A 26,761-nucleotide genomic window follows, 5' to 3' on the forward strand; every position below is an offset into this window, starting at 1 on the left:
TGTGGGACGACAAAAGTGTGTCCAGTGAGGCATCAGCACTGTAACAGCAAGGTTTTCAGGCATAGCCTGGTTACCATTCAGCCTTTATGTGTTGAAGAAACAGATAGGATCTACTGTGCTTGCAAGCAAACTCAATAGCATTTGAGCATCTAAAAGTGACAACTCAACCGTATCTGCTCACTGCAGAATAAAACATCCAACAGACTTGGGTGGGAGGGATCTTCTGTGAATTAATTGGAAGAGATCAATGAAATTTGATGAAGCCATTTCCCATACTCAGAACATATCTATTTTTATTTTGTTTTATTCCTGTCATGTTTTGGTACAAAGTGCTACACAGAAAGTTCTTATTTTCACCTAAAACAAACAAACAAACAAAAAACTTAAAATCAGTGTAGGTATTGAAAGCATGCAGGGTAGATACTTTATGCCTGACAGCATAAGTTGTCTTGCTAAGAATGAACTGCCTTATAGACAAAAATTTTAATGTACATTATCAAAAAATTGCAATAGTTCATTCTAGACCCAGGAATTACATTTCCCAGATGTCCCAGGTCACCAGGCCTTCGGTTTTAGAATTTATTCAGCTTAGGCACATTACCACCCTACAGACATGCAGCACCCCCAGGGTATTGATATTTATCTAGGCTAGTTACCCTGCTAACAAAAATAATTGTGTGCTTACTTACTGAAATACACTGTACGTACCTGTTCTCACCCAGGAAGATTTCATTAACTGGGACACATTAAGCTTAGGATAATGAAAGGCTGAGGGAAAAACAGAATGGAGGAAAAACATCCGTTAGAACAGTACTCTCAATAACATACACACACACAAAAAGAGAAACCACTTCATACTTTACACTGTCAGTAAGCATCTTATTTACACAGATGTATTACAACTCCTGAGGCCGTGCAGACGCAGTGGTAAAGGCAAGTGCTGTGAACATACACTCCCCCAGTTCATCTTTGAACGAAAAGAAGCTAACTGAAGCAGTCAGATTTATTACCTGAAAGATTTCAAGCTGCTGTACTGAGGTCATTGCTCCTAGAAACTTAAAAGTAAAGCTCACTGTGAATTGTGTTTCTTACCGAGCTAAATGCAGGATAAGACTTCTGCTCAAAGGGCAATGAAGCAATCCATGAGTGTCTGAGAATGAAAACATGACTTCCTATGAGGCAGAAACTACATGGAAATATTAAATGCAAAGAATAAAACTGAATAGATCTGATTTGTGTTCCAGACTCGTGCAGACGGAAATATTTAAAATATATCACCCTGGTAAATTATTTTACAAAAATCACAAAGAAACACACGTAGAAGCATTGCTGTGGACAAATCTAATGGATTATGTGTTTGGCCTGATGTCCCCAAGCTTCCTGTATAAAGCCATGCTCCAGAGTGAAATCCTTGCCCTAGTAAAGTGAATTAAGTCAATTTCCACTGATTTCAATAGAAATAAGATTGTTCCCAAGGTTTCCACTGGAGAGCAGTAAAGACATGTTGGGAAACAAGTGAAGATGGGGGCTGGGCCAACAGTTTCCTCAAGGGAAGTCTTAAGCTTTACTATGGCAATACAAAAGAGGAAGGGTCATAACTTTCTCAAAATATTTAATCCAGATGCAGTTTGCTAAGCATACACAAAGGTTAATTTTTAAACTGTTTCATGGATAGAAAGAATGACCTGGTACATGCTAAACCAATTTAGAACAAAGCTGTCCAGTCTTCAGTTCCAGAGACTGTTTGCCATGTTTTAGACATGTTTTAGACATGTAGAAAATTAACTGTTTTCTAATTTAATTATGACATAAACCTTAGAGTAGCTGACTTCTGTCAGCAAACCTAAAACCCAATTCTTTGCCCTTTAAAAAGCTTACCAATTTTTTGCTAACATAAAAGCAAAGGAATTACTACTTACACTATCTTTTATTTCCAGAGATTTATGGATAGTCTTGTGGAAAAAAAGTGAAAATGTGGTTATTTGCACCTTTATTTCGATAATAACAATACCACTAGGTTCAAGAGAACCACCTGGGAGGTACACTGTGACTTACTGTTCAGAATGGTATAAGACGATGGTTCTTTATTCTGAACATGAACATCAGTACTCCGTACACTGACCAGGGTGCATCAAATTTCCAAAACTCTCAGACACACAAATAGCACCCCACAGTCCATTTAATTTAACACATTTGTTTTTGGTATACTGCTACATGATTCTTCTGAGCGTAGGTTATAGACTGGAGTTCTATTTGCTCTGGTCATGCAATTGTTCACTTCAATTTAGAAATACAACCTGAACAGAAAAGCATAAACAAAACTGGATCTGTGTTTTCCAAAGCATGGAAAGAGCAAGATAAGAAACTGAGAAATCTTCCAATTGCCACAAAACTTTGAACTGCTAACAGTTGCAGGTTTTTTTTTCTTCTTTTAAACCAAAATCATGCTTTGCCTCAATACTTAATGTGCTCTTCACGCTTTTTCTAATTAGTACTTGAAAATGATTTAATTCATGCAAATTACTGGATGACTATTCACTTAAACTTTTCACGGAATTAATGAAATTTAAAAATAAACTGACGAGCAGAAAATCTTGAAATTGAAAAGGAGGATGTGCCACAATCACTGGCAGCTAAGGCTGTGTTCTGAAACCTGACAAAGAACGCATGAAATGAAGGACGCTTCTTTAACTCAGACAATGCTCCAAAGCTATAAAATACAGGCTCCAGCCCTTATGGCTTATGCCACAGGCCACTCCAGTGTCTTGCTAAGACTTGTGGCCTGGTCCAGAGCTCAGCTGGAGTCCCAGCACTGCAGCATGATCCTAGTCGCAAGATTCTTAATCCTCCTGGAACTACTGTTTAAAACCAGCCCAGACAAAATGCAATTGCTATTTAGATTGCGGCTGGTCTACTAATGACTATTGATGCATTAATGAAGTATACACTATCCTCATGAGAGGATTCTGTCACGCAGTCCTGAAGTACCTAGCACACCATGTAACGGCGTTGATTTGATGCTGAATGAAAAAGCAAAGGGTCACCTAGCCATCTAGAAGTCTCTTGACAGCAATCTGAAGCACGTAACTCCACTAACATGGCCTTCACCAGGTATTCTAGTAAGGATATGTCTGATCTTACATGAAGACATGGGACTATGCATGCTAGACTTGGTACCACACTGATTGTTCTTATTTATGATAAATGGAAGAACAGAAAGACAAAGCATGGAAGGAATGAAGTATTTACTATGAGAAGACATCCCCCAAAAACTAAGATTCCATGGAAGCACTGGGGTGTACTGTATTAAAACAGTATTTGTTAAAAATCTGATCCAAAATCCACTCTGACAAAAACTACCAAAAAATCTGCAGTCCTTGAACTGTATCATATTATTTCATCTATTGGCCTTGCAACACCTCCAAAGTATCTGAAATAGATGCCACCCATCAAAGTGCTAGTTATGGCACTGAAAAACAGTCCCAAGGCAACTCTCTCTATTTAAGGCCCTAATAAAAAAAGCAATATATTTGGGGTAGGCTCACAAAGGCCAATATTCCTCGTGTAGTCCAGTGTTAGCCTTTGCGTGTCCTCAGAGAAATCTTACAGCCATAAAGACATACTAAGCATATTCCTTCCTATGTGTTTTTTTTTTGTTTGTTTGTTTGTTTTTTTTTGTGTTTTTTTTTGTTTGTTTGTTTTAAAAAAACAAACAACCTATCACCTAGGAACTGTGACTAAACATGCCTTTCTTTCTGCTGATATATAGTTCATGACCACGTAACCGAATGAGTTTGCAGTCTGAAATGAGAGATATAAGGTGGACAATGCAAAGTTAGCAGGCAGAAAGATGTAACCTGGACATTTGAAAATAGCATGTTGCTGAAGTCACTTAGAAGTCTGTAGGGCAAAAAAACAAGTCTGGAAGTTTCCAGGCCCCTCCAACAGCCCTATTCCTGCACAGAACAGTCCATTCTGTCAAACAGACGACTTGTACTGTAGAAACTTACTTTGATGAGTTCAACAAGGAAAAAAAAAAGACTAAGAATTCCTGCTGTTAATCATGTATTGCACAGGGACAACCCACACAATGTAAAGTATAAGCAGTATATATCAATTATGTGAAAAAACCAATGAAAAAACTGCGTGCAAAAGGCTACATGAAGTGAACAGGAAGCAGGGACCAAATACATTCCTTCAAACAAAGCTCATATTTGGGATAACAAAAGCAAGATCTCACTTCACTTAACAGTGCTGAGTCACAGTGATATTACACAAGCTGCTTGTCCTTAGTATGAATCAATACGAACCCCCTGACAGATCAGCTCACCTACAGATCAGTTCCTTTTCTTCAGGTGCAGGCTGTAAGACTTATCAGATCACCTACAGAGCCCTAAGGAGGGGTCACCACCAAACATATAACTGCTACCAGGCCTGGCAGTCAAGGCACAAATGCCACAGAACTGTGTGGTAAGGAATATTTCACATTTACATATAAATATACCTTCCAAAACTCCCCCCAAATCATGTTGAAAAGTAGAGGGTTGCAAATAATTCGCATAGAGCAAAGCAGCTGTCTGTCAAAGGAAGATCTTCTCAACACCTTCCCTGCTGTAAATGCTCTGCAGACTAAGGGAAAACATGAGAACAGAGCCTAGAAAATCAAAGCATTTAGGCACCTCACTGCCAAAGTAGCTCTGAGAATCTGGCTGTTGGTCATCCTCAAGCAGACTGCTGAATAAGATGTCTCAGAAGAGATCTGCCCAACACTGCTGAGCCTTTGGATGTGATTTCTGGCTCTGAAGATCTAAAATGATTTGGCTCAAAACACAGCCACAGTAACAGTGCAAAAAAAGAAACACGTGGAAACAGCTAAAAGTAACTGAGTGAGGATGCCTCGCTTACAGAAGTGTATGGACTACGTCCATTATTGCTTGCTGACAGACAGACCCATATCTCTGAACAAGCTGAGAAGCTGCATTCTCACTTTGCTGACTTATCAAATGGCACCACGTCTGCTGTTCCACAACACTGAAACCAAATACACTGAGGCACTACTGAGACCAAACCAGAGAAGTGCAAAATCTAAATGAGCTATCCTGCAGTGGGCTAAATCTGTAATTAAATAAGAGTTGCTCTAGTGACGTGCTGTCACAGAGCTCCACTGGCATCAAACAGGAATCAGCCCCACTAAAAGCATGCAGATAACATGGGGAGAGTCCCTAGTCTGAGCACTAAATAAATTAGCTTTACATTTCTTAAATACCAGTAAGGGTGAAGGGGGGAAAAGAGTAGCACATATGCATGTTTAATAGCAGTGTTTTTCCCCTATGACCAGTCTTGTCTTTCAGGATATACTGACCTTGGCAGAAATTCTGTTATCATCTAATTGCACCGTACCACCATCACACAATCTGGAAGATGGGATTCTCAGCAAGGGGCAACCTGCAAATTCACTACACTACAAATATCTCTCCAGAATATATGTGGATGTAAGTAAAAATAGTAGGATTAGATGTGTGTACTTCACAGGGAAAAAAACAAACAAACAAAAAACAACATCAAGACACTAAAAATAATACCCAAGAGACTAGAAGTAATAAACTCAAGGGCAAAGGTGAAAAAAAAATCCATGCATAGTGAAGAGAAACATCTTTCAAGCAATCATGGCAAGAGGAACATTTATTTTGAATTCAGTGAGAAACAAAGATCACAGCCCACAATCTGAGAACTTCTGTGGCCTCACAAGGGACAAGGAAATGCTAGTCATCTATGGAGAAGGCTTTTGGTCCTGGCTCATTTAAATACTGCTACCACTGCAAAGGTACAGTCTACGTGAGACCAAGTGAGAACAGAATTATTAAAAGGAAATGAGAAGGTTAATACAACATCTGCTACATTTTTAATTGGTTATGAGAACAGAGGGATCAAAATCCCTCAAAATTAAAACAAAAAGATTTAAAAAAAACTAATACTACTTCTAGTCATTGGGAATGTGCATGTCACCATACATGTGCAGTCACCATATATAGATTTAAAGGTGCTGCACAGCACAACTTTTGGTGACAGTGATTCTATTTGCTCTGTCTTCATTGACATACTACGGTACAGCTGCATAATGAACAACACCTACCACTAGGCCTGATTTTCCATCAGATGTTTGACTGTATAGACGGAATCACTGCGTCAGGTGCTATGCACCTACATAGCCCACAAAAAGTAACTTAGGCGATTAAAAACCTGCATTGTAAAGTACAGTGAGATAAGAGAAACTGGGAATTAATGAACTAGGCTAACATGAATGGGTTCCACCAGGAAAGGCAGTACTGTTCTCTCATGATCTTACTTACGTTCATGAGTCATTGTTGCAATGAACAATCCACTAGCGTACAAGGATTATTGTTGAACTCATATACTTGGCATACTTACGAGACTGACGTCCCCTGCAAAATCTAACCAAACATAAGCTGTCAAGAATGAACATCAAGGAAACTGCTTTGCAGGCAGTTCCCATTAATCTAAGTTTAGAATGACCACCGACTGGAAAAAGTGACTTGCAATGCAAGTAGCACACAGAAAGTGAGTAAGATACTTAAAATACCTTAAAAGATAAAAGACTACTTTAAAAAGCATTGCTACTGACTAACAGATAACCCAGACTTGGGCAAATATAAACTTACGCCGACACTATCCCATGCTTTCTACAAGTCAGTCACAGTTGAGCACAGCACAGAGCCCAAGGTAGTAAACCCTGATGAGAAGCAGCAAAGGCATTGTAGACATAATAAAGACACACTGCACAGAAGCATTGATCAAAGTGGCTATCTTTTTGTGTTTGTTTGTTCTAAAGTACCTGGACTAAGACCAGGGAAAATGGTGCCAGGTGCAGCACAACTGGCCCAGTGCAGAAGGAAAGAATGATGACAAAAGCAACAAGTTGCTGTAACACTGATACACACTACACGAGCAGAGAGGTACGGACTTGCTCAGCAGAATTCATGATGCAAGTCAGATACTTAAAGACACATTATCACTTATGCACAAAATTAATTTTACAGAGTAGGGGAAAAATTACTTTAAAAAAAGATATTTTGCAGTCTTGGCAACAAGTACTCACGTTCAGCAATTTGCTGCACAGGAAAACCCAGATAGAAGCTGAATTCCACCACGGACAAGTTTCTTAACTGCTCACTGACTTCGGACCCATTTAGAAAACCGTATCTATCTCGGATGGCAAAAATGATGCTCACAGGGCCCTGACGAAATGCAGCCCCAGGCCTACTCAGAGTTATATTCAGTATCTGAAAAGACAAGATTGGAACACTGTCAGCAAAATCAAATCACTGGCATATCTATTTGTTCCTTGACAGATTTTTTTTCCCCTAATGTGAGGGGAGAGTATTTTATATCAAAGCAGAGGAACATCGATTCCAGATTGATTCGGCATACTGAGTCTCGAAGAGGCCAAGTTACACATGCTTCCTCTTTCTAAGGATTATCCTTTCAGGTCATTCATAATCCACAATGATCTGAAAGCTATCATTCAGAAAATGATGGAAAAAATGCCAATATCAAACTCTATGGAACAGACAGGAAAATACCATGACAAAGACACAGTATGAAAATAGCTCTTGGTCCTAACCTACTGCACCATGCATACCCAGACCCTACAACTGTGAGAAGTCTCACTCTGCCACCTAAGTACAGAGCAACTGTGTATATACAGACAAACCTCTTCCAAGCAGTAATAAACTATTTAAAAAGAAAGTTTCCTAAGTCAATACGCCAAGAAATTGTTTTGCATGTTCTGTCTTCATTCTATCCGTATTCTACCTATATTGCTTCACTCAGTTGTACAGTTTTGAGTACGTATCTACGCACTTTACTATATGTGCTACATAGTACTTCATGTACTCTAAATTTTGTATCATATTTGCCACTGTGACCATTTTATGGTAGCACCAACAGGCATTTATGGTGCCCATTAAATAGCACTTTTTTTTTTTTTTAATACTAATTTTGGTATTACAACAAAGCTAGAAAAAAATAAGAATTCAGAGAGAAGAGTGCATTAGTCTCGTAAGTTGAATTATTGACTTGCCAGGGAGTTTTAAGCTCTGCCATGATTCAGTACCCAGCACATATTCAATACATTTCACATATGAAGTTCCAGTAGCAGCTGTCACAGACAGTGGCATCATGTACACTGTAAGTATTTATAGAACTCCCAAGCAACTAGCATGTTTGCTCATATAATGACAGTGTGTGTTTCGGTATTTCCTAATAGGATCGTCTGAGTGGCAACAAGACCTGAAAGGTGTCTTCCAACAAAAACATACTGCCTGCACCCTATCCTGTAATAATAAAATCCAATGAGAATGTGTTTGAACAGGGTTGGGGCAGCCTTTATGTGGAAGTATAAGCCTGTTTATATTCCTATTATATTCACTAATGCTTCTTGATATGAATCACCACCTTCTTGGATCTTCTTTTCAGTAAGCTTGAAACGAGACTAGTAAGTGGACCCAAATTACTTTGCAGGAAAAAAAAAAAAAAAAAAAAGACTATTACAAAGCCTCACTGTTCTACATGATCTAGATAGCAAGGCATCTTGGGACGCCTAACGCATTTTACCAGCTGTGTTAAACAAGACAACTGGAAGTGAGGAGAAAAAGGCAAAGATAAGAAACATTTTTCTTCTTACCTGCACAGTGAAGTTGTAGAACTCCTGGTGTTGCTTGCTCACTTCCATGAATGCCATCGTCAGCCCCTTTTCAATGCGCTGGCTGAAGTCGCAGAACCCAATATCCACATTTCGAGGCACAAACTGAAGCACTGAAGGCAAAGGGTACACGTTATTACTACAGACAAGCACTTCCATGAAAGAGAACTACATGAGCGTGAGAATCCTCATGCCATAGGGCTAGCACTTTTTCATGGGATTCAGGACATATTCAATGAAAACCTGGGCAGAAACACAGTAGAAATACATTTTGCACTGGTGCAGTAAATTCTCTACTTTCTAGTATCTGTTGCAGCAGCAATTAGATTACTGAACAATACTACTGACAAAATACCCACTGCTTCCTCCTGTATCCTGAAAGACCTTTGCTGCATACAAGCTTGCTAAAGGACTGGAGCACTGAACCAACCACACTGAAATCCTTAATTACCCCAGCAGTTCAATGAAAATCTCAAGGAAAATAGTAAAAAATTTCTTTGTAGACTCAAATTTAATATTTAGCTTATCTAAAAGACCACACACTGGATTCATTCGTACACATCAGTATCAGTCTAACACTTTCAAAATACCCAATTAGCAGCCAATCTTTTAGATCTATATAGATATACCTTAACATCTTTCACAGGAAAGAAAGAATGAGCACAGTAGAGAAAGAGTGAGCAGGCATACAGACCTCTAGCTATACACACAGCTATCTGCACATTTCCTGATATATTCTTACACAAAGAAATGCTATCAACAGGTCACAGATCCTAATAGTAATATTATACAAAGATCAAGACGAGAAAATACAGCTATCATCTGTTTAACCATGCTAAGCAGTGGAAAAAGATGTCACACACACAGAACTGATGTCTCACAATTCAGATATTAACACAGAAGAAACAGCACATGAAACATACCTGAATAAAAGCAGCTATGTTTGACATCCATGTACTCTATTGCCCATGTACTTAATTCTTGTTACTGTCTCATTTCTCAATCAAACTCCATTATGTGGTTAATATGTTACTTTAGATTATTAGCAGTCATGGACTGCTGCCATACAGCAGCCATGGAAAGCTGAATGCTATATGAGCTTTTGCTCACTGATTCTCCTACACTGAAAATTCTAAAAAGCATAATTTAAGGTAAACATAATTCAAAATGTGAGTCAAGCATTACAAAGTAGCAGCACTGTGATTTTGCAAGTGTTTCCCACGAGCTTTGCTCGTTTCATCTTTGCAAAATGCTACAAGAGAAGTGGAGAGAAGTGGACAGGCAAGGGGCCACTGAAAATAGACTCACTTTGCAGCATGAGAATACTCTTAACACTTAAAGCAATACAAAGAATGCAAACTTTTTTCACTTGTTTCAGCAGCGAACCATCAACTGAAATATGAAGCAAGGAAAAGAGCATACATATTTTGCAATTCACTAAGAAAACTTTCCTGAAAAAACAAACAAACATGAAATGACAGGGTTAATCGTCTACAAATTATTTACAGCAAGTACTTTGTTAACAGCCATGAGTGAATGCTCACAGCAGTGGAACACAGGGTTTTTATTTGATCTCATGTACTTATCACAAAACTCTCCACAAGTGCAGAAGTGTGAATCAGTATGAAGCTACATCTCCTCCTCTTTGTGTCAGGAAGAACTCACCTGTCTGAACCTGGAATCTGTTATCGGGCATGGCGAAAGAAGGATGCAACGAGAGGATCAGGGGGGTCTCACCACGAAGAAGACTGCTGTTCACAAGCACATTTATGACAGCTATTGCCGTGTAAACAAAAGGACCTGATGTCACCAAGAAAGCATATTTTGGGGAAATTTTATAAACCTACAAAAAAAAAAAAAAAAGAAAAAAGAAAAAAGAAAAAAATCTTCAACGTGAAATTTGGCAACAACACTTGAGACTTACAGAGTCCTGTGCATTTCAAAGCTTAGACTTCAAAATGTAAGAAAATGCAATCTTTATTTTACAGAGATAGAAACACTCACACTGACAGCACTGTGCCTTGCAGCCTCTGGTCCAGTGCATCAGAAAGACACTTCCCCTGTGCTAACCACACCCACTGGAAACTCTCCAATGCAACACACCTACCTCCGCACTTCTCCATTTATCACGTCACAGCACAGTGGCACTCCACCTGGTCTGCATTCCCCAGCAGCATGTAAGAGTTCCCATACAAATTGTTACCTACTTACTGAACCATTTGCAGAGCTTCTGCACTTCAGGCCTGTGCTACAGAGCAAACGCATCCTGTAACATTCACATGTGATGTGTGAGAAACAAAATACACATAAACTGTGTTTTATGGATATAATTCTCACACACAAGTATTCTGGAGAATGCTTCTCCCCATTTGCTTTCTTCAACGTAGTTACCTCAATTACAATTTTCCTCCTCCACTTCATCTCCTGACACTGAGACTTCTCAAAAACCCCGAGGAGCTTTAGTCATCATGTAAAAGAAATGAAATTGAAAGTTAAATATGAACCTAGGCAAATGTTTCCAGGCAGAGGCTTTTATGCGTTATTATTCTGTCACCTAAGTAAAAACAAGCTGAAGGCTTTTATTTATTTAAACACACTGCGATGCCTTCTCTCCCTAAGAGAAACTATCTCAATATCAAGGACTCTGATTTCCCCAGCATTATTTTTTTCCTATTTCTTTTACTTCATGGTTTGTTTAATTTGCCCGAGGCAGTCACGCTACAGTATTTTGAGATATCCAACACGATGGCCTCACAAATAAATAATCTAAACCAGCGATGCAAATGTTCTGATAAATGTGCACCTCTTAAATGAATAGATGCTGGCATCTTGCAGGCTTTGCGCTAGTGAAGGGATTTTTCAGACACGCTCAACTTCAAGATGAGCCTCATGGAAAAGCACAGTGCTACTTAAAGTGTCACCCACATGTTCCTTACTGGTATTTCTGCAATAGTGCACCATAATGATAATTGGTGTTTAGATGAGACAGTAAGCAGCCCTTTCCTGTCCATGTATTTCAAACACCATGTATTTCAAAGAGATCTTCACCAAAAGAAACTACCTAAATAGCAGAAGAAAAAAACAACAACAACAAAAAACTGTCTTGCTCATTATTTCTTCCTTCTTCTTAGGCCCCAAATATATGCAGCATCCTGCTTTTATGAATGGATTTAGACCCAGAGAATTCAAATTTGTTTGATATGAGTAATATGCACAGCTCTTTTGAGCTCTTCTTATCTGAAATTTTATCCTTTTATCTCAGGATGAAATGATCTCTGCAGCTTCAGTTTGTCAAATGGAAAACAGCAGTTATAATGGGTAAGACATTGAAAAGAAAAGTTACATTACTTGCACAAAAGACTGCTTAAAAGGAAGAAAAAGAAGAGACAGAATTAAAAATTTTACAGACAATTTGCTAGTGATTTCTGAAGCCATATACACCGAAGAAGAGAGGCCTAGTACAGCATCTCTACAATACTGTTGTCATGGACTATAGTTAGGTATTTCAGACAAGGATGCAAGCCTCTGATAACCAGCTCAGCTGCCTGCACCTCTGACCTGTTCCAGTGCACCACAGATGCACTGTAATGTAAGCAGCCTACCCCAGAGACTCCTCTGAAATTTTGCATCAACTTCTTCATCTTAACAGCTAACACTCACGCCTCCCTTTTGTGCTCCTTTTTGGGTGAAAGTAATGCTACAAAAATGGAAACTTAAAATAATTTTTTTTAAGTGTAATCTTAAGGAAGGTAGATTAGAAGCACTGTAGGTGAAAGCAATAGCTATTTCTGTTTGGGATATTGCAGCTTTGTCTTAAGTTACATCTCAACAACTGAATTCAGACACCAGAAGTAATACAGCCATGTTAGCATGATGCTGTTTACAAGGTAATTCACATAAAAGTTTGGAAAGTTATCTAGGATGCATAAGCACAGCTCAACTCTTGCTTCACAAGTGAGAAGAGCTCCTCTTGGTGCAGCTAAATGGTTCCCAAACCCAGCCAACCATCCAACCCTCTCTTGGAGGTTTCATTTCTACTGCCAGGACAGTGAGATGCTACCAAACTAGCTAGCTGACACACCAGTTTTAGAGCACTACCTATTCAAGTACAATTTCTTACATTAAACAGGCACAGATTTCTTACCTTAATGCCTTGAGCCATGAATCTGGAGAAGCACTCAAAACTCAACATGCACAACTGAGCCACCAGCAAAAGCAGAAAGCTTCAGTACAAGTCATTGCACCTTCTCAAGTTTAGCCATTCCCTCTCCTAAAACAGCTAATCCAACCCTGCTGTTTCCAGGATACAGCCTCTCTCATTCAAAGCTAATCTGACAAGAGAGAATGCATCTCGTATGGCACGTTTTTAAGTCCCAGTTTATTAGAGGCTAGAAAAGTATTTGGGGAAAACATCACTGCTTGCTTACTCCATCCCTTATGACTTTCCCTAGGCATTTGCTATAGATTATTGTCAGCTAAACTATTCAATTAGATGCACCTTTGGTACTATCTAATCCATGCCTACATACCACTGTATTATGCTGTGCAAACATCTGGCAGAAGGCATAAAAAAAGGATTTCCTCACCACCACCTTATTAAGCATTCTGTAATGAGTCTACAGGGAGCATTTAACTTCACGAAGATGGGCTACAAAGGCTCACAGGTCTTAAAAATGAAACAGATTCTGCCCCTACATGCAATGGGATCCTAAGGCAACAATTCTTCCCCCATTTTCACACACCTAAATGATAACAGCCACAGTTTCAGCAGCAGTGAGTAGCAATGAATGTTACAGAAGCCAGTGCAAATCCACAAGGTGGCATCTTTGAAAAAAGTATTTAACTGCCAGACAGAGAACTCGTTTCCTTACTTTTGAGGCAGAGGTTTGCAGATTTTGGATCACAGAAACCTACAGGTTAAGGCCAGATCCAAAATCCCGGATTAAATGCAGCAACAAAGTGACTGTGACATACATTACACTTGGGGCGCAATAACCCCAAGCAGAGCTACAGGCTGGGAGAGGAATGGTTGGAGAGCTGCCAGGCAGAGAAGGACCTGGGAGTGATGGTGGATAGTTGGCTGAATATGAGCCAGCAGTGTGCTCAGGTGGCCAAGAAGGCCAATGGCATCCTGGCTTGTATCAGGAACAGTGTGACCAGCAGGGCTAGGGAGGTGATCGTCCCCCTGTACTCAGCTCTGGTGAGGCCGCACCTCGAGTACTGTGTTGACTTTTGGGCCCCTCGCTACAAGAAGGACATGGAGGTGCTTGAGCGGGTACAGAGAAGGGCAACGAAGCTGGTGAGGGGCCTGGAGAATAAGTCCTACGAGGAGCGGCTGAGGGAGCTGGGCTTGTTCAGCCTGGAGAAGAGGAGGCTCAGGGGCGACCTTATCGCTCTTTATAGGTACCTCAAGGGAGGCTGTAGCGAGGTGGGGGTTGGCCTGTTCTCCCACGTGCCTGGTGACAGGACGAGGGGGAATGGGCTTAAGTTGAGCCAGGGGAGTTTTAGGTTAGATGTTAGGAAGAACTTCTTCACTGAAAGGGTTGTGAGGCACTGGAACAGGCTGCCCAGGGAAGTGGTGGAGTCACCATCCCTGGAAGTCTTCAAAAGACGTTTAGATGTAGAGCTTAGGGATATGGTTTAGTGGGGACTGTTAGTGTTAGGTCAGAGGTTGGACTCGATCATCTTGAGGTCTCTTCCAACCTAGAAAATTCTGTGATTCTGTGATTCTGCATGATAAAAATCCCTAACAAAGTGAGGCTGACAATAAGCTTTTTTCTGTTTGTATGAACTTAATGGCAGCAGGGTCCTTATAACAAGTCACTGCCAACACTTTTTTTTTTTTTTTTTTTTTTCCTCTTGCCCCAGTGCAACAAAGCTAAAGTCAACTGAAGATTGTCTAGCAAATCTTACCCAAGTATCCTAAGATTTACATTAGAGAAAGTTGACAAAAAATTGCTCTGGTTCAAAGAATAGGCAAACAATAGGGTCTTATTCTTCTGCAGATGCAATGCATTGAAACCAACTAGAAAGAGAGAATTTAAAAATTTTCAGTTATTCTCACTTTGCTAAGAAGAAAATTGTAAAAAAAAAAGTTTTTTCATTAGACGGGATTCAAGCCTGCCCCACTTTTTTCCTACTTCATCAGTTCAGAATGTTAGAAATAATAAAGAACCAGAGCCCAAAGTTTTTTTCCCCATCTTTTTCAGTTGAAAAGTAATTCTCCTTCCAGTATTAAACTTGGATTATATTTAAAGTGAGCAGCAGTTATATCCATCGTTGCCATGGATTTTATTTTTAAAGCACACGTTACTACCAAGTTAAATTTAACAAGACTGTCTCCTGATTTACTGTGCATTACATCACAACGAGGGAACAACATCTGGGAGCTGTCATAAAAGCCATAGTAAAAAAAAAAAAGCAGCTTAAAGAAGTGCACTGCTTCACCGTAACTTCCAAACGCACACTCAGTTCCTGGGTACTCTTGACTAACAAGAGTCATGTCTGCTTGATTAATTTAGTTCAGTAATATGAGACAGTTCTGTGTAAAATTTTGCATTACATCACCATTAAACATGCTGACATAGAAAGCTCCTTATTTATAGTAACCATTTGGTTAGCATTTTACTGTTAGAGTTGAAAACATTATTTTCAGTGCAAAAATACCGATATCCAAGGCATCACAAAGAGAACTCATACGACAGCAGCATTCTAGCATAAAATAAGCATAAGTGACTCCATGGAGATGTTTTCTCCTTTCGATAAAATAGAATTTGCAAAGAATGAAGCTGGACTAACTGCATTATGTATAAAAGCAGTTGCCAGAAAGCAGCCTTAGAGCCAAAACACACTACTGAAAGCTCTGCAAGGCCATAGTGGGCATGAAATGAAAGACTAAAGGGTAAAAATATAAAGAAGAAATATATCAAATGTTTGCTCTACTCAGCCTTCGGGTACTTAGCAATACATTTTGTATTACTGGCATTACTATTGCAAGGCATATAAGGTCACTGAAAATCACTGTAGCTTCATCATCATGAGTTTTTGACTTCTACTTGCCTATGCCAGTTTGCACAAACTGAAGGTGTAAATTCACCATCCAGAATAAAAATATTTAATTTGCAAAAATCCTTAAAGCTTATGGGCAGGTATTGCTAAAAGGAACAAAACTAAACGTAATCTATAGGGGCAGCTCACTGCGGCTGAAGATTGGCAGAAATTTGTCACACTTTATCTTGACTGAGAAGTAGACAGGCATGTTCTCAAACAACAGACAAGAGCTGTTTAATTACTGAGTGCAGTGGTTGTGGCAGGAGCTGTCAAAAGACCATTTTCCCACAAAGATCAGCAAGTAGGTAAAAGCACTACCATCATGGGCTTCTGTGCACGGAGATATTCAACTTACGTTCAACATTCAAGCTGGCACATGAGTTAACTTTATCATAAAAGTGAAATCAGAGATTCAACAAAAAGTAAGAAAATTAAGCAGGAACCACACAAGAAATAAGGTACCACCTTGGTGCTGGGCTATCACAACCAAATGAACATAGAAATGACACATTGCAAGCACAGATGAACCTGCAACCTACCCCCACAATTCCACTGAAATATTCCATTTTTTCCCCAATATTGAATTACCTGATTACACAACAAATGTAACCCCAAAACACCTCTTTGATCATTTTCCTCTCAGACAGAGGGTTTGAGGAAGAAGTGGATGAATAGAGTATTAAACTTCAACTCAGTGGATACTCATTCCAAGGTTAGGGAACAACACTGAAATGTTGTTCAAAGACAATTCCTTGTCTTTGAACATCAGTGGAGAGGATTTTTATTTTTTTTTTTAAAGCACAAATTCTTTTACCCTATGAGTGGGGGAAGGAGAGGAGGGGAAGAAATCCAGTCACACCTACTTGAAGGCTTAAAAAATAACATCTTATCATTGCACACCTGATTTTTTTTCATCCTGCCTTTCCTGCCAAATCCAGCATTTGGGATTCCACCACTTTCCATGTAAGTGCTGACGACCTCACAAGATAAAATAGGACAAGGTGGTGAAGAATGGTTTGCTTTGTTTAAGGCACTATGCATGTAATCAGCTAGCAGGAGAAACAAAACTCTAATAGGTATTTTAGAAGAGTAAAAGTTTTTCAGCTCATTTTCACTTCACTGGTCAGAGCAGGTGTGGAATAGTGGCAGGGCACTGCTTGATCAGCTATGACAAAAACAAGAAAGGTCTGCTCTAGAAAATAAATTACATTCTAAAAGTATAAAAATTAAATAAAAGTCATACATTAAAAAAAAAAAAATCTAACATTTAAGTTGGAATAAACCTTTCAGTGCTTGAGCATCATATACATTGTTCTTAAATCACTGTTTTAGCCTGTGAACTAAAACCACTATTGCATTAGAGTGATCAAATAGCACTTGTACACGCTTCATACCACTTACCTCTAGCTCTACTGATCGCCTGAACTGAACTCTGAGCACTTCTCTGATGGATTCACTGACATTTTGTAGAACAGCTCTTCGGGCCAGCACTGGAAATTAATGTCAGTCAGTAAATATACTTTAGCTTCATCTCTTAGGTTTTATTCAAAGCTGCATTTTTCAATTGTGTAATGCATGAAAAAGCAGAGAGTGAGATCAGCTGAGTCAAATGGATAAGACAATAGCAAGGAACAGTGAAAGTTGTGACTGTATCCTAAAAAGTGACTTAAGGAACTCCAGGTTTGTTTTCTCTCATTTTTGTCCATATCTATTGTCTTTAGTATTCTAGCCAAGCAATCTTCTTAAGAGCCACTCAGGCATTCAAATGGGATCTGAAACTCACAGCACATTCGGTCTGATCCATGCACCACAATGAGCTTGCTGTCATAACACAGCTCAAGTTTTGTAGGCAACGCGTGGAATGCAGATGTGGTCAGAAAAAAGCCACAGAAAATATGCATCTACTTTTCACTTAAATAAAAGTAAACAAACGTGACATTGATTGCTGAAAGGGATATCCACCGAGTAAGAAACTGCTTCAAAAACCCCAAGCCCCTATGGATGTTACGTCTGCTTGAGACTGACTATGGTCAAGGAGACAACTGACAAGTGTCACATTGTCAGTCTGCACTGACTTTTCATCAGTAACTTGCCTACAAAACTAATCAAATTACAAGTGAAAATAAATCTTTGTCCTCACCAGCAGTCAGCTCACCTTCGTATCTGGAGAATAAGAGTATTCTCATTTTGCTTTCCGTATTACAGCAAAGCTTAAGGACAAAACGTGTTGACTACCACAGAGCACGCAGCATTTCTACAGCTGCCCTGGGTTAGTTCTCTGGTAGTGCCTTGTTAAAAAAGCCAAGGAAGTGGGAAAACACCAAAAAAACAAAACCAGATGCTGAGACAATTGGTTCTGAAAAACACTAACGTCACTTTTTCTGGTTAAAACCACACCAAACCTAGTAAGTATGGGAGGAGGGAAAATATAAACATAAGCTAGGACAGTAAAATGATAAAAACGGTAACAAAGCCCAAATATTTTTAAAGCCAAATTTCTTCTTTCGTATTAAAACATTACCTCTCATGTGGACTTTATGCAAACAACAGCATCAACTTTAAGGAGAAACTTAGTCAGAACATCTGGCAGAACATTAACAGAATAATGTTCATCTTCCACCAATCAAGGGATAAAGCATCCTGAAATATATGTACTTGTATATATGTATAAAATACACTTGAAAAGGCAGTTTCATTCACTGTGTAATGTCTATGTAATTCACTAGTGTAGTGAACTCTGTATTCACTAGTGTAGTGAATTCTGCTCTTTTCAAGAATAAATGAGAGAGCCATGGCTTTACAGCTGTCTAAATTTTACACTATTTTTCTCTGAAATAGTCAAGTAGCTAATTCAACCCCCGCAGCCTAACTAAGGGCTCACAGTACAATGGTTTCTGAAAACAGAACCGAACCGCGGGCGATCTCTCACCGGCAGTGACGAGATAAGCATCGGGGATCGCGATGTCGCAGACGTAGGGCTGCCTGGTAGTGCTGGCGGCAGAGGTCAGGACCGTGGCTCTGGGCCGAGCAGTGGTGGTGGGCAGAGGAGGGGAGGAGGAAATGGTGGGCAGAGGAGGAGAGGAGAAGGTACCGGGGCTGCTGCCCGCAGCAGGCGTGCCATGGCTGCTCGGGGTAATATTGGCAGCGGTTGTGGGGACGGTGCCGGGAGCAGCCAATGTGTTGGTGCTGCCAGCTCCTGCTGGAACGTCGTATCCCGTGGCAGGGCGAGAAGTTGGAGGAAATGGTGTGGGAACGAGCGACGTGATCACAGATGGAGATTGTGTCGGAGAGGGAGTGACGCTGCTGGCATCGACACGCGGTGTCAGGCTGTCAGGGCCTGCAGTCACAAGTGCCGTGGGGTGGGCGCTGCCCTCGCTGTGGGATGTTAAAAGCAGCGTGGCGTTAACTGTAGCACCAGTATCCTCATCAGAAGCTGGAGCAGTTGAGAGCAGAGATGAAGACACATTTAAGACAGGAGTTGTTGGAAAGGGAGTAAACAGAGAGATCAGACTCGTCTCGTCGAGCAGGATGCTGCTGGTCACAGGCTCGGCGTCGGAAGCGGGCAGCACCAGGGTGGGAACCACGGGCTGGAAGGGGGAGGACGAAGGCTCTAACTGAGAGGTAGCTCCTGTAACAGCTGAGGTAATCGCAACTTCGGATGCCGCTACCGATACTGATGGTGCTTCCAGAAACACAGATGAGTCAAAATGCAAACCTGATGATGGCATTATTTCAGGAACGTGTTCACCTGCAGTAGAGGATGCGTTTGAGTAGAAGTATGGTGCTTGTCCAAGAGAGAACAGAGAAACCTCGATGTCACTGGTAGAGCTGACAGCAGTAGCTAAGTCCCAGCTGGAAACATCCTCATAAAGTACTGATGTCCCAGTCAACAATGTCTGAGGTAAGAGTGTTGATAAATCACTCTGCACGACAGAGTAAGAGTGTGGCATGGCTGATGACAAAAACGAGTAGCTAGGTTCAATCAGAAACGGTGTTGATAAAAGATCGGATGAAAAATCTGAAACCGTTAAAGATGGTTCTTCCCTTGTAGGTGTCTTGTCAAGCAAAAATCCTGATTCTGATGGCCTAAGTCCTGGCAAGTCCAGAAAAGTTGTGTGACTGACTGCAGCAGACGCTACCGGCTCACTCGGGGTGACCGCAGTTTCAGACAGCACAGTGATGGCAGCAGGATGGTCTGCACCAGTGCTTGGTGGTGGCAAAACAGTTTCCATAGCAGAGAAGGAAAACTGGGCAGCAGAGATGTCCAGTGACATCTCTCCAGGGAGGTGATGGTAGGAAGGAGAACTCGTAGGTATTCTGTCATCAATGGCAGCGCCCACAGTGCTTGATAAAAACACACTCGAATCAGGGATCTCTGCAAATCTTGAAGAAAATGAAACAACTGGTCTTGATGGAAAAGAAGTATCAAAAATCTCAGGTGTAGGCTCATCGAACTCATACCCATCAGCAATTACAGTTGTAAATGGAGCTATTCCTTGAACTTCAGAGGCTTGGACTGACATGGTTTCGATGTAATCACCTGAGCCCACATCGTGTTCTGGAGCAAAGCCTGCCTCTGGCAGAAGTGAAACCGAGTCACAGTTCAAACAAGGACTGTATGATCTCGTGAAAGGCACTGGGCTTATGAGCTCACTAATAAGCTCAGGTTGACTTGGTATTTCTGAACCAGCAGGCAAATTTGGTGCTGTACTGGAGAAGTGGTGTGTAAACAAGCTGGCATTAAGAACTGTGCCAGCATCAGCAGAAACGACAGCTGAGTGACCAGGGAAAGGTGCAAGTGGAAGACTGATTGCAAACAAACCAGGCTCAGCACTGGCTGCTGCAGCAGCAGGTGTGGCCCAGGGACTGCTTGGAGCAGGGTAGGTCCTTACACCGAGCACTTCTGTTGCCCGGCTACTCACATCAGTGTAATTGTCACCATTTGGGTCTATACTTTGTGCAGTAGCATCTGCTGCAACATGGCTATCTCTATCCAGCAGCTGGAGATGGACAGGTGGCTCTTGTGAAGTTGCCTCAGAAAGCAGAGATGTTAAACTTCTGTTTACATTTTCCCACACCTCACCCACCTCCTCTAAAGGAATGGGAGTGAAATGAACACCTGTATTTGGAAGGTGCAAGTCCCTGCTTGAACTTAGAATTTCACTATCTGGTACAAAAGGGTTCAATTCTGTGAGCGTGTTACTGTGACTAGGGACAGCACTTAGCGGAGTCTTTTGCTGTGCTGTTTTCAAGATTTCATATGGTATAAAAAAGACAGATAATGAAGGTGTTAGCAACAGAGTTTCTAATGCTTCTCTTGGTGGCTCTACTGTATTAGAGTGATGATCTGGTAAAACTGCAGAAGACTTCAGTGGGGGAGTCCACTGTGCCTTTGGAAATGAGCTAATAAATTCATCGTCACTTAAGAATGCCTCATTGCTTGTTACGGAGACGTCCACCAATGGCATACTTCTCCATTCTGAAATCCTGATTGTTTCTTCTCGGTTAAATGAAGTCACATCAAGGGGAGTGGTAACTGATGATAAAACTGTTTGAAGGAAATTATTTTCTTGGGACTCCAAAGTACTTTTTGCTAAGGCCATTTGTGTCCTGCTGCCTGATATGCTTTGGTGCACCTTTGAGTCCATTGAGAAAAAGGAAAAATTTTGCTGCTCCACGAATATCTCATCTAAATAAGGAAGGAGAGAGACAAAAACAAACAAAACAAACACAAGATTAGCACAAGTATTGAAACTGGAATGAGCAAATCTCTGCTATGCAGAACTCAAGGATCAAGTCAGCACAAGAAATAAGTTCCCCTGTGAAACCCTATTCCCTGGAAATGACCAGGACCACACGGGCTCCTCTCACTCTGCACCTACTTGTCCCTTGACAGCAGCTCCCCAGCAAGCCCACAGAAGGATGGAAAGCAGCTGCCTCTTACCTACACAAGGCTATACTGTGTGTCAGCTCACAGGCTCCCAAAGTAAACAAACCAGAAAGGGTAACAGGGTACAACACAGAGAAAGACTCTCTGTATCTTTAGGGACCTGGGCTAGGTCTTCTGCTTTCCATTAGCATCACTTCATTTCCTCCAGTGTTATTATTTCTTATTATTAGGCTCACTGGCAGATCTGTTCTATTTCTATAACCAGCTCCTGTCAATATCAGAAATGAGCGACAGGTGCTATTTATGGGATGAAGAGGTGGGTTCCTTTTATATAAGGCAAGTGTCGACCTGATATCTACTGCAAGTATCTGCTGAGATGAAAAATGTCCAGTAGTTAGGTTTACACTGCCTGCCATTCATTTCACTTCTCCCCTCTAAGCAGCCAGCAGCAAATTGCTTTGTTATGCAGCTGCCATCTTCATCTGCATCCTGCTGTAGGAGAACTTTATTTACAGGCCACCTGTAACAGATCTTTCACTGCTCATACTTGTAGGACTGAAGTAGTAATAGCTGAGTTCAAGCACCAAGGAGAAAAAGCTATGAATTCACCAGATACTTTAGGAAGATTCTTGCAAAAATCATGTATCGATACTATTTGCACAACGTGACTGTAATTCCTCCCCACCCAAAAGCATCCTTATATTACTGAGATCTGCATACAGGCCTTTCCAATCATGGCTGTGTTTTGCAAAGGAAAGGCTTATTACTGCCTGAGTACTTTTGTGAAATGTCTAGATATGACTGATACACTTCAGAGCTGAACGTTAAAGGAAATCACAGAAAACTTCCTGAGGACATTTTTCTAGGGTACACACAAAGGCTTCATTCTTAGATTAGCTATCCCCAGATCATCCCATTTCCCCAGCATTAGTATTCTCATACTGGAGCATCTATGCAGTGCTACTGGAACCTACTGACAATGTGCACTGAAAAGGCTGGTGGGGGTAGGAATCCCACCCAATTAATCCACCAGTGAACAGTTTAAAATAAAACCCAGCAGACGCCGTTGTAAGTGCCTGATGGTGATACGGCACACTGCTCAAGTGTAGCTACATTAGCAAGCTCGTAGAGGATGCCTTGAACTCCGTAACTCCTGGCAGATCTTTGCAGGAGTAGTTCACCTGTCTGTTACACGCTGCTGCCAATGTAACAGCACTTTGCAAAAGTGATGAACTGCTGTCACCGTACCTTCCATCCTGGTCTATTTGCTAAATTCCCTGACAATTTTTCAAGCACTGACATACTGACCTGGTAAATTTTGAAGCTACTGATCTGGAAAGCACGATTATAAAAATCAATGCACAGAACTAATACCGCTAATCACTGCTAATCGAAGATGAGCCATGCGATAACATACTTTATTTTACAAATCCCACGCACAGCATTTTGCAGCATAAAAGACTCTCTCAGGTAGTTCCAATCAATTTTTAATTCCTGAAACTCACTGGAGGCACTGGTAGATTTATGATCTTTGTGGTGTGATGATAAGATATGCTGCCTTACAATGCTCAAGGAGGAGGAAGAGGAGGAGGAAAAGGAGGAGAAAGGGGAAGAGGTCAACCACTGGAACACAAACAGTGCAGCCACCCTGCAACAATGGCTTTTGCAAGCAGTTACTGTGAGTGACAGAAATTGTAGCTCCCATCAAGCACAGGACTGAAACACAGACCCTGAGCAGGTGTTCGTGATGCCAGTCCCGCTTGCTGACAAAGTTATTCTGTGTTTTCTCCTCGTTAAAGCCTTCCTTAACCTCACTCCTTCCTTTGACTCGGGCTTCCAGCCTTTAGTTTTTCCTTTGTGACATTTTGAGTAAGCAGGGAATTACTAAAGGAAAAGAATTACAAGACCATGAAACACACTGTCAGAATGAATCACTTCTCTCCCAGTATGCATGCAGTGCGTAAAGGCACACCACAAATCCTTTTAGCTGGCTCTGTAAAACACTGCCCATTTTTGTCACACTTTGGACACCCAGTGCTTGCTTAAATGAATTCCAAATTATAGACAAGTGCACTGATAAAGTTCTCATTGCTCATCGTGGCTTCATGCTGCAATTCCCAGCATCAATTCCACAAGAGTTGTGTCAGTTTCAATACAGTAAGAACAGTAAATGTGGAATCACCGTACAGGACAGTTAATGTGGCTGGCAAAGATGTCCACTTTCTGATTAGTAAGTACACTTCTGATCGCGTATCTGCACAAATCCTTGACCCAAAGCTAGAGGTGATGATACAGAAGTTGATTCTAAAGACAAAACAATTGCACTGCCTATACATGCCCACGGCTATGCATCTTTATCTTCCTTCACACACAGAGAACTCCTGTTATCTTTGTTCAGTTTGACAGAGGGATCATCATAAGGCAAAATCCTGCTGGAAGAGACCACACGTCACAAAGATGTTCTGTAGGGTTAGTTTCACTGCTATTACAATTCAACAGACATGCATAAGGCAAAGGCCATTTTGGTTTTAAGTTCATTCTGCCTTTGCACTTAGATTTTTGTTGAAAATCTGTTAATATATGTTTCCTTCAAAGAATAATAGGTAGGAAAAAAAATCAGAATTATTTATTTAGTTAAGGAAAACAGTAAAACACTACTCCCAAAACACTCTAGGACTCAGAAAAGTCACAAGCAACAAGACCAGGTAAGAGCACTGATTGCTTGAGATGAGCAGAGCGCAAGAAGCTCACTCATGCACACAGGATTTCAAAACAAAAACTCGCTGGCAAGTTTGCAAGCCAACGTAGCACATTATTCGCTTTGCCTGGCTTGTTAGAAGCGGGGAGTATTAATGACATGCCATTAATAATACAAATTATTGTTTTCTGCTGTCTCCAGAATAAGAGCGTACTACTTGAATGCTGCTCGTCAGCGCCACGCGCGCCACTCCCAGCGAGCAGATGGAGCGCGCAGCAGATGTGCCAGGGAGCAGCCAGACAGCGCACAAAGAGCAGCAGCAAAATACGCTGAAGGAGGTGAAGGCGTGCTCCATGGCAATCACATCCTCTTCGCTGCAAAGCAGCTGATCCGGCTACGCCATGGGACAAAGAAGCAGACAGGCTGCACATGTTGTGGTGCGTTTTAATGCCGCGGCTGCACAAAGCTATTGATTAGCAGCAACGCCAACTTGTTTGCTTGCGCAGCTGTTGGTGTGGGGTGACAGATTCACCAGCCAGCAACTGCACTGCCACTGAGCGAGGCAACGGTGACAGGGTGACAGCCAGGCAAGCCACGCTCCACAAAGCTCTACAAACACTACGGCAAAGAGAAAAAAAGGAGAGCACTTGTTGAAGTGGCCACATGAGCCACAGATGGCACCAGGACAATGCCTCAGCTCAGACAAAGAAATTCAGGCACCGGGAGGAGCGGCAGCAAAAGCAGCATGCTAAATGTGCCTGGGGTGGTGAACTCCGCAGCTTCTGCTGCCCACAAAAACAGGTGAAAGTTTAAACACAACACAAGCACTGAAACCTGTCACTGAACTCAATGAGCCCCAAAGCTGCATTACAGAAGCATGGCTGCTCACAGTAACATCAGCTAAGACTTGTGAATTTGCAAATGCCATAATACCAGCACAGAAATTCCCCATGACTGTAGCAAAGGACTGCTGCAGTCCGTAGACTGCTTTGGTGACAAGCTACACCGTGACGTGAGATTGCCAGAAAACCATGTGCAGGTATCACCCAGGAACTAGGCCAGTCATTTTTCAAGGAAGCAATTAGAGAAACACAGTTTTTATTCACTCTGCAGTTGCAGTTCTGGAGAGTAATATTGCTCTATACCCAACAATAAAGTAAAAAAATGATGTTCTGCATTTGCATATAAATATATATAAATACATGTAAATATATATTTATGCATACACCCTTAATAAATACAGGATCCAAGATGTAATCTCAGCTCTGCCACTGATTTCTCTTGCAACTTCAAGAAAGTCACATCACTTTTCTGCACTCTGCTAGCAGAATGTGGTAGTTGTAACTATCACAACTACTGCCACCGATTAAAAGCAGCTAGTGTCCAGTCTTACAAAACTATTAAATTATAGATGATAGATGCAGACATCAAAAAAATGAATACAGATAAGTCTTTACTTGTCATAAAATTAAGATTTGTGAATAGAAAAAATAGCTCCATTATGCTGAGAAATTAAGTAATGGCTATATAAAGTCTGAAAGTACTACAAAGTGCCAGAAAATTAGTTCAAAATATAAATCATTTTCAGAAAATGATCTTCTGCATATAAACACAGTGATCTACATCATTACATTTTAGTGTCTTTATTTTTAAGGAGAAAAGCTGTTCTTTTACTGCTACCCATTGTTTAGACAGAGGCATTGTAGGTAGAGCAGCAACCCAAGCTACAGATGTTCCAAGTACGATGAAGAAATTCCTATTAACTGACTAGATAACAGCGGTTTCCAAACTATTAAAATTTAAGCTATTAACTCACTAGTAATTTTCATCACATGAAATGGCTCCCTGACTATGGGGTAGAATAGCACATCATATTTCAAAGACAGTTTCAGCAATTTTTTTTTGCCATCCACCACTATTCATCTTTTTGTTTGAGAACCGGAAAATAAGAAATTGAAGTAACAGAATGTAGCGTGGAACGAGACCACCCAAGGGTAAAGAGAACGATAGGCACAAATAGATCTGTAAAAATCATAAACTATTCCTCATATGGCTTAACACTTAATAACTTTCTGACTTATTTAACAGCATTTATTTCGGCTTCAGTCAAAAAAAAAAAAAAAAATATAGCATTGTATGCATTAGGTCATTGCAAAAAATACCCACAGCTCTCTTGTGTAAGCCTGTGACTAATTTCTTAGGTGTCTGGCTTGTAGGAAAATACCAGTCAGAGTATTTGCAGCTGAAAAGCCATCTCATTTCTTCTCTGGGAGGCATTCAACAGGGATTGAACAATCACAATAATTACCCCAGCACACAACAGCCGGGGAGAGGACAGGGCTGGGAGTCCAGTACCACAGTGGGGCTCTCAGCAGCTTTTGGAAGATGCTGCTCCTGGACC

General features: G+C 40.9%; 1 protein-coding gene across 7 annotated transcripts in view; it reads right to left on the minus strand.

Annotated features, from left to right (window-relative positions):
- KIAA1549 overlaps positions 1-26,761 on the minus strand; it is a 139,583-nt gene that overhangs the window by 54,702 nt on the left and 58,120 nt on the right. For all 7 annotated transcript variants that reach the window (XM_084506354.1, XM_084506349.1, XM_084506351.1 and 4 more), the window contains exons 2-7: positions 18,702-21,461; positions 17,174-17,262; positions 10,388-10,565; positions 8,705-8,835; positions 7,118-7,301; positions 709-768 (exon numbers count right to left, since the gene is read on the minus strand). In XM_084506354.1, coding sequence (XP_084362480.1) covers positions 709-768; positions 7,118-7,301; positions 8,705-8,835; positions 10,388-10,565; positions 17,174-17,262; positions 18,702-21,461 — 3,402 coding nt within the window. The remainder of the gene's footprint in view (positions 1-708; positions 769-7,117; positions 7,302-8,704; positions 8,836-10,387; positions 10,566-17,173; positions 17,263-18,701; positions 21,462-26,761) is intronic.

This window comes from Aythya ferina (genome assembly GCF_964211825.1).
Source record: "Aythya ferina genome assembly, chromosome: 1".
Taxonomy (NCBI): domain Eukaryota; kingdom Metazoa; phylum Chordata; class Aves; order Anseriformes; family Anatidae; genus Aythya; species Aythya ferina.